The following is a 13924-nucleotide window of genomic DNA, read 5'->3' on the forward strand; positions in this document are numbered from 1 at the left end:
CTCTCTGTGGGTCTCGGTGTCTCTCTCTCGGGATCTCGGTGTCTCTCTCTCGGGATCTCGGTCTCTCTCTCGGGGTCTCGGTCTCTCGGGGTCTCGGTGTCTCGGTCTCTCTCTCGGGGTCTCGGTGTCTCTCTCGGGGTCTCGGTCTCTCTCTCTCGGGGTCTGGGTCTCTCTCTCGGGATCTCGGTCTCTCTCTCGGGGTCTCGGTCTCTCTCTCGGGGTCTCGGTCTCTCTCTCTCGGGGTCTCGGTCTCTCTCTCGGGGTCTCGGTCTCTCTCTCGCGGTCTCGGTGTCTCGGTCTCTCTCTCGGGGTCTCGGTCTCTCTCTCGCGGTCTCGGTGTCTCGGTCTCTCTCTCGGGGTCTCGGTCTCTCTCTCGGGGTCTCGGTCTCTCTCTCGGGGTCCCGGTCTCCCTCTCGGGGTCTCGGGGTCTCTTGGGGTCTCGGTCTCGGTGTCTCTCGGGGTCTCGGCCTCTCGGGGTCTCGGTCTCTCTCTCGGGGTCTCGGTCTCTCGGGGTCTCGGTCTCTCTCTCGGGGTCTCGGTCTCTCGGGGTCTCGGTCTCTCTCTCGGGGTCTCGGTCTCTCTCTCGGGGTCGCGGTGTCTCTCTCGGGGTCTCGGTCTCTCTCTCGGGGTCTTGGTGTCTCGGTCTCCCTCTCGGGGTCTCTCTCGGGGTCTCGGTCTCTCTCTCGGGGTCTCGGTCTCTCTCTCGGGGTCTCGGTGTCTCTCTCTCGGGATCTCGGTCTCTCTCTCGGGGTCTCGGTCTCTCGGGGTCTCGGTGTCTCGGTCTCTCTCTCGGGGTCTCGGTGTCTCTCTCGGGGTCTCGGTCTCTCTCTCTCGGGGTCTGGGTCTCTCTCTCGGGATCTCGGTCTCTCTCTCGGGGTCTCGGTCTCTCTCGGGGTCTCGGTCTCTCTCTCTCGGGGTCTCGGTCTCTCTCTCGGGGTCTCGGTCTCTCTCTCGGGGTCTCGGTCTCTCTCTCGCGGTCTCGGTGTCTCGGTCTCTCTCTCGGGGTCTCGGTGTCTCTCTCGGGGTCTCGGTCTCTCTCTCGGGGTCTCGGTCTCTCTCTCGGGGTCCCGGTCTCCCTCTCGGGGTCTCGGGGTCTCTTGGGGTCTCGGTCTCGGTGTCTCTCGGGGTCTCGGCCTCTCGGGGTCTCGGTCTCTCTCTCGGGGTCTCGGTCTCTCGGGGTCTCGGTCTCTCTCTCGGGGTCTCGGTCTCTCGGGGTCTCGGTCTCTCTCTCGGGGTCTCGGTCTCTCTCTCGGGGTCGCGGTGTCTCTCTCGGGGTCTCGGTCTCTCTCTCGGGGTCTTGGTGTCTCGGTCTCTCTCTCGGGGTCTGGGCCTCTCTCTCGGGGTCTGGGCCTCTCTCTCGGGGTCTCGGTCTCTCTCTCGGGGTCTCGGTCTCTCTCTCGGGGTCTCGGTCTCTCTCTCGGGGTCTCGGTCTCTCTCTCTGGGTCTCGGTCTCCCTCTCGGGGTCTCGGGGTCTCTCTCGGGGTCTCGGTCTCTCTCTCGGGGTCTCGGTCTCTCTCTCGGGGTCTCGGTGTCTCTCTCTCGGGATCTCGGTGTCTCTCTCTCGGGGTCTCGGTCTCTCTCTCGGGGTCTCGGTGTCTCTCTCTCGGGATCTCGGTGTCTCTCTCTCGGGGTCTCGGTGTCTCTCTCTCGGGGTCTCGGTCTCTCTCTCGGGGTCTCGGTCTCTCGGGGTCTCGGTGTCTCGGTCTCTCTCTCGGGGTCTGGGTCTCTCTCGGGGTCTGGGTCTCTCTCTCGGGGTCTCGGTCTCTCTCTCGCGGTCTCGGTGTCTCGGTCTCTCTCTCGGTGTCTCGGTCTCTCTCTCGGGGTCTCGGTGTCTCTCTCGGGGTCTCGGTCTCTCTCTCGGGGTCTCGGTCTCCCTCTCGGGGTCTCGGGGTCTCTTGGGGTCTCGGTGTCTCTCGGGGTCTCGGTCTCTCGGGGTCTCGGTCTCTCTCTCGGGGTCTCGGTCTCTCTCTCGGGGTCTCGGTCTCTCTCTCGGGGTCTCGGTCTCTCTCTCGGGGTCGCGGTGTCTCTCTCGGGGTCTCGGTCTCTCTCTCGGGGTCTTGGTGTCTCGGTCTCTCTCTCGGGGTCTTGGTGTCTCGGTCTCTCTCTCGGGGTCTCGGTCTCTCTCTCGGGGTCGCGGTGTCTCTCTCGGGGTCTCGGTCTCTCTCTCGGGGTCTTGGTGTCTCGGTCTCTCTCTCGGGGTCTGGGCCTCTCTCTCGGGGTCTGGGCCTCTCTCTCGGGGTCTGGGCCTCTCTCTCGGGGTCTGGGCCTCTCTCTCGGGGTCTGGGCCTCTCTCTCGGGGTCTGGGCCTCTCTCTCGGGGTCTGGGCCTCTCTCTCGGGGTCTGGGCCTCTCTCTCGGGGTCTCGGCCTCTCTCTCGGGGTCTCGGCCTCTCTCTCGGGGTCTCGGTCTCTCTCTCGGGGTCTCGGTCTCTCTCTCTGGGTCTCGGTCTCCCTCTCGGGGTCTCGGGGTCTCTCTCGGGGTCTCGGTCTCTCTCTCGGGGTCTCGGTCTCTCTCGCGGGGTCTCGGTCTCTCTCTCGGGGTCTCGGTGTCTCTCTCTCGGGATCTCGGTGTCTCTCTCTCGGGGTCTCTCTCTCGGGGTCTCGGTGTCTCTCTCTCGGGATCTCGGTGTCTCTCTCTCGGGATCTCGGTCTCTCTCTCGGGGTCTCGGTCTCTCTCTCGGGGTCTCGGTCTCTCGGGGTCTCGGTGTCTCGGTCTCTCTCTCGGGGTCTGGGTCTCTCTCGGGGTCTGGGTCTCTCTCTCGGGGTCTCGGTCTCTCTCTCGGGGTCTCGGTCTCTCTCTCGGGGTCTCGGTCTCTCTCTCGGGGTCTCGGTCTCTCTCTCGGGGTCTCGGTGTCTCTCTCGGGGTCTCGGTCTCTCTCGGGGTCTCGGTCTCTCTCTCGCGGTCTCGGTGTCTCGGTCTCTCTCTCGGGGTCTCGGTCTCTCTCTCGGGGTCTCGGTGTCTCTCTCGGGGTCTCGGTCTCTCTCTCGGGGTCTCGGTCTCCCTCTCGGGGTCTCGGGGTCTCTTGGGGTCTCGGTCTCGGTGTCTCTCGGGGTCTCGGTCTCTCGGGGTCTCGGTCTCTCTCTCGGGGTCTCGGTCTCTCTCTCGGGGTCTCGGTCTCTCTCTCGGGGTCTTGGTCTCTCTCTCGGGGTCTCGGTCTCTCTCTCGGGGTCTCGGTCTCTCTCTCGGGGTCGCGGTGTCTCTCTCGGGGTCTCGGTCTCTCTCTCGGGGTCTTGGTGTCTCGGTCTCTCTCTCGGGGTCTTGGTGTCTCGGTCTCTCTCGGGGTCTTGGTGTCTCGGTCTCTCTCTCGGGGTCTCGGTCTCTCTCTCGGGGTCTCGGTCTCTCTCTCGGGGTCTCGGTCTCTCTCTCGGGGTCTCGGTCTCTCTCTCGGGGTCTCGGTCTCTCTCTCGGGGTCTCGGTCTCCCTCTCGGGGTCTCGGTCTCCCTCTCGGGGTCTCGGTCTCTCTCTCGGGGTCTCGGTCTCTCTCTCGGGGTCTCGGTCTCTCTCTCTCGGGGTCTCGGTCTCTCTCTCGGGGTCTCGGTCTCTCTCTCGGGGTCTCGGTCTCTCTCTCGGGGTCTCGGTCTCTCTCTCGGGGTCTCGGTGTCTCTCTCTCGGGGTCTCGGTGTCTCTCTCTCGGGGTCCCGGTGTCTCTCTCGGGGTCTCGGTGTCTCTCGGGGTCTCGGTCTCTCTCTCGGGGTCTCGGTCTCTCTCTCGCGGTCTCGGTCTCTCTCTCACGGTCTCGGTCTCTCTCTCGCGGTCTCGGTCTCTGTCTCGGGGTCTCGGTCTCTCTCTCGGGGTCTCGGTGTCTCTCTCTCGGGGTCTCGGTGTCTCTCTCTCGGGGTCTCGGTGTCTCTCTCTCGGGGTCTCGGTGTCTGTCTCTCAGGGTCTCCGGTCTCTCTCTCGGGGTCTCGGTCTCTCTCTCGGGGTCTCGGTCTCTCTCTCGGGGTCTCGGTGTCTCTCTCTCGGGGTCTCGGTGTCTCTCTCTCGGGGTCCCGGTGTCTCTCTCGGGGTCTCGGGGTCTCGGTCTCTCTCTCGGAGTCTCGGTCTCTCTCTCGCGGTCTCGGTCTCTCTCTCGCGGTCTCGGTCTCTGTCTCGGGGTCTCGGTGTCTCTCTCTCGGGGTCTCGGTGTCTCTCTCTCGGGGTCTCGGTGTCTGTCTCTCAGGGTCTCGGTGTCTGTCTCTCAGGGTCTCCGGTCTCTCTCTCGGGGTCTCGGTCTCTCTCTCGGGGTCTCGGTCTCTCTCTCGGGGTCTCGGTCTCTCTCTCGGGGTCTCGGTCTCTCTCTCGGGGTCTCGGTGTCTCTCTCTCGGGGTCTCGGTGTCTCTCTCTCGGTGTCCCGGTGTCTCTCTCGGGGTCTCGGTGTCTCTCGGGGTCTCGGTCTCTCTCTCGGGGTCTCGGTCTCTCTCTCGCGGTCTCGGTCTCTCTCTCGGGGTCTCGGTGTCTCTCTCTCGGGGTCTCGGTGTCTCTCTCTCGGGGTCTCGGTGTCTGTCTCTCAGGGTCTCCGGTCTCTCTCTCGGGGTCTCGGTCTCTCTCTCGGGGTCTCGGTCTCTCTCTCGGGGTCTCGGTCTCAATTCAATTCAATTCTATTCAAATCGCTTTATTGGCATGACAAGGTACATCTTATGTTGCCAAAGCATCGAAAAAGGTTCATGGTTGTACACAAAAATACAGATCTATCCATACAGTGTATAAACAGATATATCCCTGAGTGTATAAATATACATTCATATAATTTGTATATACTCTTTTCTTATATTTAGTGGTTGTCCCTCTGTTTATGGCAAGCTGTAACATAGTGTGACGCTAAGGTTACACGATTTCTCTCTTCCCCTAGTAGGTATGAGAGTTTTTGGTCGTTATTCAAATTTCTGAATTCTGGGCATATTTTTGTGAATTTTGGGTAGAAATTCTCCCTTATGCCCTGATATTTTCTACAAGCTGTGAGGAAGTGCATCTCTGTCTCCACCACTCCCTGACTGCAGTGAGAGCAAATCCTGTCCTCTCTTGGTAGCCGGGTCTGCCTGTGTCTACCTTTTTCGATCGCCAGGCTATGTTCACTAAGTCTGTACATTGTCAAGGTTTTTCTCAGTTTGCTATTTTACCATGGTCAGGTAATCAGCCATGTTGTATTGTCTGTTTAGGGCCAAGTAGCAATTTAGTTTGCTTTGGGTTTTTGTTGTTTCTGTCCAATATGATAGATATTTTTCCTTTTGCTTAGCGACGATTGTGTTGAGTCGAATTCTTTGTGTTACGCTGTCACTGTCCTGGGGCTGGTTATTGTTCGTAGTGTTAGTAGTTACTTCACTGAGTCCCAGGACTAGTTGACTGAGGGTATTCTTCTTTATGGTCCTCTCTTGGCATTTCAGGGCTTCGTAATGATAGCATTGGGGGTTGCTCATTTCTAGGTGTTTCCAAAATTTGGTGGCTCTTTTTTGGATAGTGATTATTAATGGATATTGGCCTAGTTCTGCCCTGCATGCATTGTTTACGGTTTTCCCTTGAGTCCGGAGGATACTTTTACAGAATTCTGCATGTAGGATCTCAATTGGGTGTTTGTCCCATTTTGCAAATTCTTGTAGTGTTAGCGGTCCCCACACCTCACTGCCATAGAGTGCAATTGGTTCAATTAGTGATTTAAAAAATTTTGAGCCAAATGCTAATTGGGATTTCTATTTGGATTGATTTTTTAATGGCATAGAAAGCCCTTCTTGCTTTCTCTTTCAGTTCATTCACAGCCAGATGAAAATTTCCCGTAGAACTGATTTTTAAGCCCAAGTATGTGTAGTTAGTGGTTTGTTCAATTTTGGTTGTTCCTAGTGTGAAATTTATTTTGGGTCCCTGATGCCTGGATCTTTGCTGGAACACAAGGACTTTGGTTTTTGGGGGATTTATTGTCAGGGCCCAGGTCTGGCAGAATGACTCCAGCAGATCCAGGTTCTGCTGTAGACCCTCCTTAGTTGGTGACAGCCGAACCAGGTCATCTGCATAGAGGAGGAATTTAACCTTGGATTCATATAGGGTGAGGCCGGGTGCTGTAGATTGTTCAAGTAGTTTTGCCAGTTCATTTATGTAAATATTAAAGAGTGTCGGTGAGATGGGCGAGCCCTGCGTCACCCCCCGCCCTTGTGGGAAGTATTTTGTTTGTCTCCAATTTTAACTGCACATTTGTTGTTTGTATACATTGATTTAATTACATCATATGTTTTTCCCCCTACCCCGCTTTCGATAAGTTTCAGGAATAAACCGTCGTGCCAGATGGAATCGAAAGCCTTCTGGAAATCTATAAAGCATGCATAGATTTTGCTTTTGTATTGATGAACGTGTTTGTCAATTATGGTCTGTAGGGTGAAGATATGATCTGATGTTCTATAGTTTGGCAGGAATCCAATTTGGCTTTTACTCAAGACATTGTGCTCCTCAAGGAAGTTTATAAGTCTTTTGTTTATGATACTACAGAATACCTTCCCCAGGTTACTGTTTACACAGATGCCTCGATAGTTATTTGGGTCGACTTTGTCCCCACTTTTGTATATGGGCGTTATGAGTCCTTTGTTCCAGATATCAGGGAAGTAACCGACACTCAGAACCAAGTTGAAGAGTTTTAGGATAGCCAGTTTCATTTTATCGTCTGTGTGTTTAATCATCTCGCTTAGTATGCCGTCTGCACCGCAAGCTTTTCCTGGTCGCAGGTCCTTGAGTTTTTCAACTAGTTCTTTTTCTGTTATTATGGAGTCTAGCGGGTTTTGGTTATCTTTTATGGCCATTTTGAGCTTTTCCAGTTTTTTGCATATTTGGTGTTGCCCTGGCCTTAGTGTGTTTTTCTGGTCTAATTTTTCAAAGTGGTTTTCCCATGTGTCTCCATTTTGAATGGCCAATTCGTTGTGTTGTTTTTTGTGTAATGTATTCCAGTTGTCCCAGAAACAATTGGAATCAATGGATTCCTCAATGGAGCTGAGTGTATTCTTAATATACTGCTCTTTTTTGGTTCTGAGTGTGTTTCTGTATTGTGTTAGTGTCTGACAATAAGTAAGGCGTAATTCCTCGTTTTCTGGCTGTCTGTGTTTTTGGTTTGATATTTTTCTAAGTTTTTTCCTCATGTTGTGGCAATCTGGGTCAAACCATTTTTCGTAGTTTTTTGGTTTGGGTTTGTTCTTGCGAGCTTTCAAGTTTGACCTTGTTGCCAAATTATCAAAAATATTGTTTAGGTTATTCACTGCCCGGTTTATGCCTTCTTTATTGTGAGTGTATATGTTATCCAGAAAGGTGTCCAATAGAGCTTGAGTTGATTCATTGCTAATTGGTTTCTGGTATTTTTCCGTGCTGTTTTTGGCCCATCTGTACGATTTTTTGGTGTTGTACAGCTTACTGGGTTGTGTTTCTGTGTTGGTTGTTTCTGTCTTTTTAAGATACATAGTAATTTGACTGTGGTCTGACGGTGTTGTTTGTGGTTTGACTGTGAATGCTCTGAAAGAGGATGGGTCCAAATCCGTAATCATATAGTCTATGGTGCTACAACCAAGAGGTGAGCAATAGGTCGATCTTCCTAGGAGGTCTCCCATGAACCTACCATTGACAATGTACAGACCCAGGCTTCGACAGAGCTGCAGGAGCTGTTTTCCGTTGGTATTTGTCTGCTTGTCGCAGTTATGCCTGTATGGATGGGAAGGGATATCGAAGTGGTTATTCCCGAATATGTAATTGTTTCCCTGATTATTGGTGAAGTCTGGTTCTTCGCCAGTTCTTGAATTGAGGTCACCACAGATCAACACGTTCCCCTGGGCCTGGAATTGGATAATCTCCCTCTCCATGTTGGAGAAGGTGTCCTCTTTAAAGTACGGGGATTCCATTGGGGGGATGTAGAGTGCGCAAATGAAAACATCTTGGGGGTTAGAGATAATACCCCCCCTCAATTTTGAGCCACATGTGGTTTTCGCCCTTTTTTATAAATTTGATGCAATTCTTAAGCTCTGTTTTAAACCAGATCAGTATGCCTCCGGAGTCTCTGCCTTGGGTTACTCCTGGCAATTTATTGGAGGGGACCACCAGCTCTGTGTACCCTTGGGGACGGCCAGTGTGTCCTTCTCCTCTATACCAAGTTTCCTGTAAAATGATGATATCCAGATCTTTAGTTTCATCTATGAACTCTGGGGTCCTACTCTTCACGTCGAGCACCGAAGAGCGTAGACCTTGGATACTCCAGGTCGAAATATATAAGGATTTCATGTTAAGTTTGGTCTTTTACTATGATAGGTTAATAAGTGGGGGAAAAAAGATCATCTCAATTGTCCATAAATGCTAATACTACTTGGTTACAATTCATTCTAGTAATTAGTCCTTGATTTTTTAATTTTTTTTTTTCATTTTCTGATCCATAAGGTGGAAGTAGATGCTGCTCTCGGGGTCTCGGTCTCTCTCTCGGGGTCTCGGTCTCTCTCTCGGGGTCTCGGTCTCTCTCTCGGGGTCTCGGTCTCTCTCTCGGGGTCTCGGTCTCTCTCTCGGGGTCTCGGTCTCTCTCTCGGGGTCTCGGTCTCTCTCTCGGGGTCTCGGTCTCTCTCTCGGGGTCTCGGTGTCTCTCTCGCGGTCTCGGTCTCTCTCTCGGGGTCTCGGTGTCTCTCTCGGGGTCTCGGTCTCTGTCTCGGTCTCTCTCTCGGGGTCTCGGTCTCTCTCTCGGGGTCTCGGTCTCTCTCTCGGGGTCTCGGTGTCGGGGTCTCGGTCTCTCTCTCTCGGGGTCTCGGTGTCTCTCTCGTGGTCTCGGTCTCTCTCTCGGGGTCTCGGTCTCTCTCTCGGGGTCTCGGTCTCTCTCTCGGGGTCTCGGTCTCTCTCTCGGGGTCTCGGTGTCTCTATCGGGGTCTCGGTGTCTCTCTCGGGGTCTCGGTCTCTCTCTCCCGGGGTCTCGGTCTCTCTCTCGGGGTCTCGGTCTCTCTCTCGGGGTCTCGGTCTCTCTCTCTCGGGGTCTCGGTCTCTCTCTCTCGGGGTCTCGGTCTCTCTCTCTCGGGGTCTCGGTCTCTCTCTCGGGGTCTCGGTCTCTCTCTCGGGGTCTCGGTGTCTCTCTCGGGGTCTCGGTCTCTGTCTCGGTCTCTCTCTCGGGGTCTCGGTGTCTCTCTCGGGGTCTCGGTGTCTCTCTCGGGGTCTCGGTCTCTCTCTCTCGGGGTCTCGGTCTCTCTCTCGGGGTCTCGGTCTCTCTCTCGGGGTCTCGGTCTCTCTCTCGGGGTCTCGGTCTCTCTCTCGGGGTCTCGGTCTCTCTCTCGGGGTCTCGGTCTTTCTCTCGGGGTCTCGGTCTCTCTCGCGGGGTCTCGGTCTCTCTCTCGGGGTCTCGGTGTCTCTCTCGGGGTCTCGGTGTCTCTCTCGGGGTCTCGGTGTCTCTCTCGGGGTCTCGGTCTCTCTCTCTCGGGGTCTCGGTCTCTCTCTCTCGGGGTCTCGGTCTCTCTCTCGGGGTCTCGGTCTCTCTCTCGGGGTCTCGGTCTCTCTCTCTCGGGGTCTCGGTCTCTCTCTCTCGGGGTCTCGGTCTCTCTCTCTCGGGGTCTCGGTCTCTCTCTCTCGGGGTCTCGGTCTCTCTCTCGGGGTCTCGGTCTCTCTCTCGGGGTCTCGGTGTCTCTCTCGGGGTCTCGGTGTCTCTCTCGGGGTCTCGGTCTCTCTCTCTCGGGGTCTCGGTCTCTCTCTCGGGGTCTCGGTCTCTCTCTCGGGGTCTCGGTCTCTCTCTCGGGGTCTCGGTCTCTCTCTCTCGGGGTCTCGGTCTCTCTCTCTCGGGGTCTCGGTCTCTCTCTCTCGGGGTCTCGGTCTCTCTCTCTGGGTCTCGGTCTCTCTCTCGGGGTCTCGGTCTCTCTCTCGGGGTCTCGGTCTCTCTCTCGGGGTCTCGGTCTCTCTCTCGGGGTCTCGGTCTCTGTCTCGGTCTCTCTCTCGGGGTCTCGGTGTCTCTCTCGGGGTCTCGGTCTCTCTCTCGGGGTCTCGGTCTCTCTCTCGGTGTCTCGGTCTCTCTCTCGGGGTCTCGGTCTCTCTCTCGGGGTCTCGGTCTCTCTCTCGGGGTCTCGGTCTCTCTCTCGGGGTCTCGGTCTCTCTCGGGGTCTCGGTCTCTCTCTCGGGGTCTCGGTCTCTCTCTCGGGGTCTCGGTCTCTCTCTCGGGGTCTCGGTCTCTCTCTCGGGGTCTCGGTCTCTCTCTCGGGGTCTCGGTCTCTCTCTCGGGGTCTCGGTCTCTCTCTCGGGGTCTCGGTGTCTCTCTCGGGGTCTCGGTCTCTCTCTCGGGGTCTCGGTCTCTCTCTCGGGGTCTCGGTCTCTCTCTCGGGGTCTCGGTCTCTCTCTCTCGGGGTCTCGGTCTCTCTCTCTCGGGGTCTCGGTCTCTCTCTCTCGGGGTCTCGGTTCTCTCTCGGGGTCTCGGTCTCTCTCTCTCGGGGTCTCGGTCTCTCTCTCTCGGGGTCTCGGTCTCTCTCTCTCGGGGTCTCGGTCTCTCTCTCTCGGGGTCTCGGTCTCTCTCTCTCGGGGTCTCGGTCTCTCTCTCTCGGGGTCTCGGTCTCTCTCTCTCGGGGTCTCGGTCTCTCTCTCTCGGGGTCTCGGTCTCTCTCTCTCGGGGTCTCGGTCTCTCTCTCTCGGGGTCTCGGTCTTTCTCTCGGGGTCTCGGAGCCTGGTTTTTCTCAGTTACTGAGTTTTGTTCCTAACAGACAGACACGTGATCAGGAAACATCCGCCGACCTTTTCTACTTCTCTGATTTCGAGCGGCACAACGCGGAGATCGCTGCCTTTCACTTGGATCGGTGAGTGAGAAACAGCAACGCTCATGAGCCGGGGAGTGGGGTCTGATCAAAGGCTTTCTGAATATCCATAGACTCAGATCTACTGAACTTCCATTATTGCTCCACATTGATCAACCAAGACCAGCCTGTTAGAAATCAGTGCCCTGATTAACTCATTTCTCCTGGTGCTTAGTAATTTCATCCTGTATTATAGACCCCAGTATTTTACCAACAGTTGAAAACTAATGGGCCTACAATTTCCTGGCATATCCCTGTCTGCTTTTTCAACCTTTGCCATGTTGATTGGGCCTCCGGCACATTTTTCCACCAGAGCCTTTGCTCTTTCTTCCCTACTTATCTCAAGATTTTGGATATAATCCATCAGGTCTCAGTGATTTATCTACTGTAAGTTTGGAATAAGAAGCTCCACGAACTATCCTATGTCTAACTCTGGTGGTTCGACAATCATTTCCATCCCTTGTGTGAAAACAAGGCACTGAATTTATTTACTCCCTCAGCTATCGCCTCAATCTCTAATAGAAGCTTGCACCCTTCATCTACCTCGATTATCCGATTACTACTGCTGTGCCTAAAGAAAGCCATTCTTTTACTCTTTGGGTATTTTTGCTCATGTTATGTCAGATCTCCTCTCAGCCTTTTAACTCCCCCTGTTTGTTATCTATAAGGTTCTGGTTTCATTATTATTTACTGTAAACATTAAATGGTTTTTTTTTTAGTTTCAAATTTGAACTCCAACCTCCGATACTCTTCCTTTTTCGCTTCCTGGGATGTGCTCAATTTGTACATTACCATCTCCTATTTAAAGATTTCTATTGTGGATTTAAAAGCCCTGGTTTTAACCCTCACCGCCCAGCGGGAGCGGTGTGTGGGAGGGGTTAAAATGTTTGAATCCTACCTTTCGGCTCCAACCTGCCACCTTCCCCAAATCAGGCCATCGACGAGGCTCCCGCCAAAGGCAGGCCGAGGCGAAGGCTGGCTAACGTTCGAGTGACAGGCTGGTGACACCATTGGCTGTAAGTCAGGGAGACCCACGCTATCGGCTGCCCGGCAACTGAGCTGAGGCGGGAGGTCCCGACTGGCCATGGTTAATATTAAAGATCTGCTCCTTTTAGAACTCCTCATGGGCCAGGAGGAGCTGGGGAGTTTCCCACCAGTCCCCTCGCAGAGTCCGCAGGCCTCCCACAGCCCTCCCTCCACTGACTCCCAGGGACCGTCCCCAAGAATCCCAGGCCACCTGCCACTGGATTCCCATTCCCACCGCCCTACCTGTCAATCCAACCGGAGTCTGCAGATTTTATTTAAATGAGGCCCTGCCGTTAAGCTTGACCAACAACCAGACTCCCTCTCACCCTTCCCGCCCTCCCATTAATATACGATTCGACTGGTCGATTTTTCCTTCCATTTAATCTGGACAGGGGCCCTAATTTATCTCACTATAATTGTTGCACCAGTCAAGTACCCTTGTGTTTGAATTTTCACTGCCCCTAATTTATTGTGGTCACTGCTTCCCAAACGTTGCCCTAATTTGAGGTCACCTACTTGTTCCATTTCATTACCTAGAACAAGGTTGGAGGAGCAACATACTGACTGAGAAAAGTGTCCCAAACAGTTCAAATTGTTCCCTGTTGTGCAGGGTTCAAACCCCAAGGGCCACCAGTTAGGAGTGAGATGTCGGAGAGAACGTTCTCACCCAAAGGCTAATCGAGTAGCGGAACAAGTTACTGGGGACGGTCACGAGTGGGACAGCCTAATAGGTGTGAGAAACAATTAGATGCTCTTCTCAAGAGAGAAAGGGTTAAGGAGAATGGTGAGAAGATGGGTAGGTGGGATTTAGGGATGTGGTAAGAATTTTCCAATTTCCATTCTTCCCTAGATGCGGGGGAGGTGCCTGAGGATTGGCAAGTGGTAAATGTGACACCATTGTTCAAGAAAGGATGTAAGGACAATCCCAATAACTACAGGCCGGTCAGTTTAACATCAGTGGTGGGTAAAGTTATAGAAACAATAATCAAGGAAAAAATTAAAGGTCACTTGAAACTAATTAAAGAGAGCCAACACGGATTTGTAAAAGGCAGATCGTGTTTGACTAATCTAATTGAATTTTTTGATGAAGTAACAGGGATGATTGATGAAGGGAATGCAATGGATTTTGCCAACATGGGTTTTCGGAAGGTGTTTGACAAAGTGTTTGACAAAGTACCACAAACTGCCCAACGCATTACCGGCACCCGGCTACCGACCACAGAGCACATATACCAGAAACGCTGTTTACGGAGGTCACGGACCATCATCAAAGACCCTACCCACCCCAGCCACAGTCTGTTCGCCCTCCTGCCATCTGGGAGACGCTACAGATGCATTCGCAACCGTACGACCAGATTTAGGAACAGCTTCTTTCCCAGGGCTGTCATCCTACTGAACTCCACAAATAAACTCTAAAGCCTGCACATCTGCCAATGCACTTTATTATGGTTATGTTTATGTTAATGTATTACAAGCCAAATGTATGTTGAATGTTTAAATGTCTTAATCTAAATGTACACTCTCGGGAGCCGCAAGCCTACATTTCGTTGTACTGCACTTGTGCACTAACAATGACAATAAAGTTGATTATTATTATTATTATTATTATTATTATTATTATTAGAAGGCTGGTTAACAAAATTGAGGCTCATAGACTCATAGAGTTATACAGCACAGCAAGAGGCCCTTTGGCCCATCGTGTCTGCGCCAGCCATCAAGCCCTGTCTATTCTAATCCCATTTTCCAGCAATTGGTCCGTAGCCTTGTATGCTATGGCGTTTCAAGAGCTCATCTAAATGCTTCTTGAATGTTGTGAGGGTTCCTGCCTCTACCACCCTTTCAGGCAGTGAGTTCCAGATTCCAAGTTTTACCTCCTACCCCTTACCTTGAAACAATGCCCCATGGTTATTGACCCCTCTACCAAGGGGAAAAGTTCCTTTCTATGCCCCTCATAATTTTGTACACCTCAATCAGGTCCCCCCTCAGCCTTCTCTGCTCTAAGGAAAACAAACCCAGCCTGTCCAGTCTCTCTTCATAGCTGAAGCGCTCCAGCCCAGGTAACATCCTGGTGAATCTCCTCTACACCCTCTCCAATGCAATCACATCCCTCCTATTGTGTGGCAACCAGAACTGCACACAGTATTCCAGCTGTGGCCTAACTGG

The 13924-nt window shown here is 53.6% G+C and overlaps 1 protein-coding gene across 1 annotated transcript in view; it reads left to right on the forward strand.

Moving 5' to 3' along the window:
* The window catches only part of LOC147098718 (extracellular serine/threonine protein kinase FAM20C-like), a 146174-nt gene that overhangs the window by 16973 nt on the left and 115277 nt on the right, over window positions 1-13924 (forward strand). Inside the window, exon 4 of the mRNA XM_085969406.1 lies at window positions 10646-10738. Within this exon, the coding sequence (XP_085825532.1) occupies window positions 10646-10738 (93 nt within the window). The remainder of the gene's footprint in view (window positions 1-10645; window positions 10739-13924) is intronic.

Source organism: Somniosus microcephalus, chromosome 28 (assembly GCF_052327205.1).
Source record: "Somniosus microcephalus isolate GS21.2 chromosome 28, FLI_Smic_1.0, whole genome shotgun sequence".
NCBI lineage: Eukaryota > Metazoa > Chordata > Chondrichthyes > Squaliformes > Somniosidae > Somniosus > Somniosus microcephalus.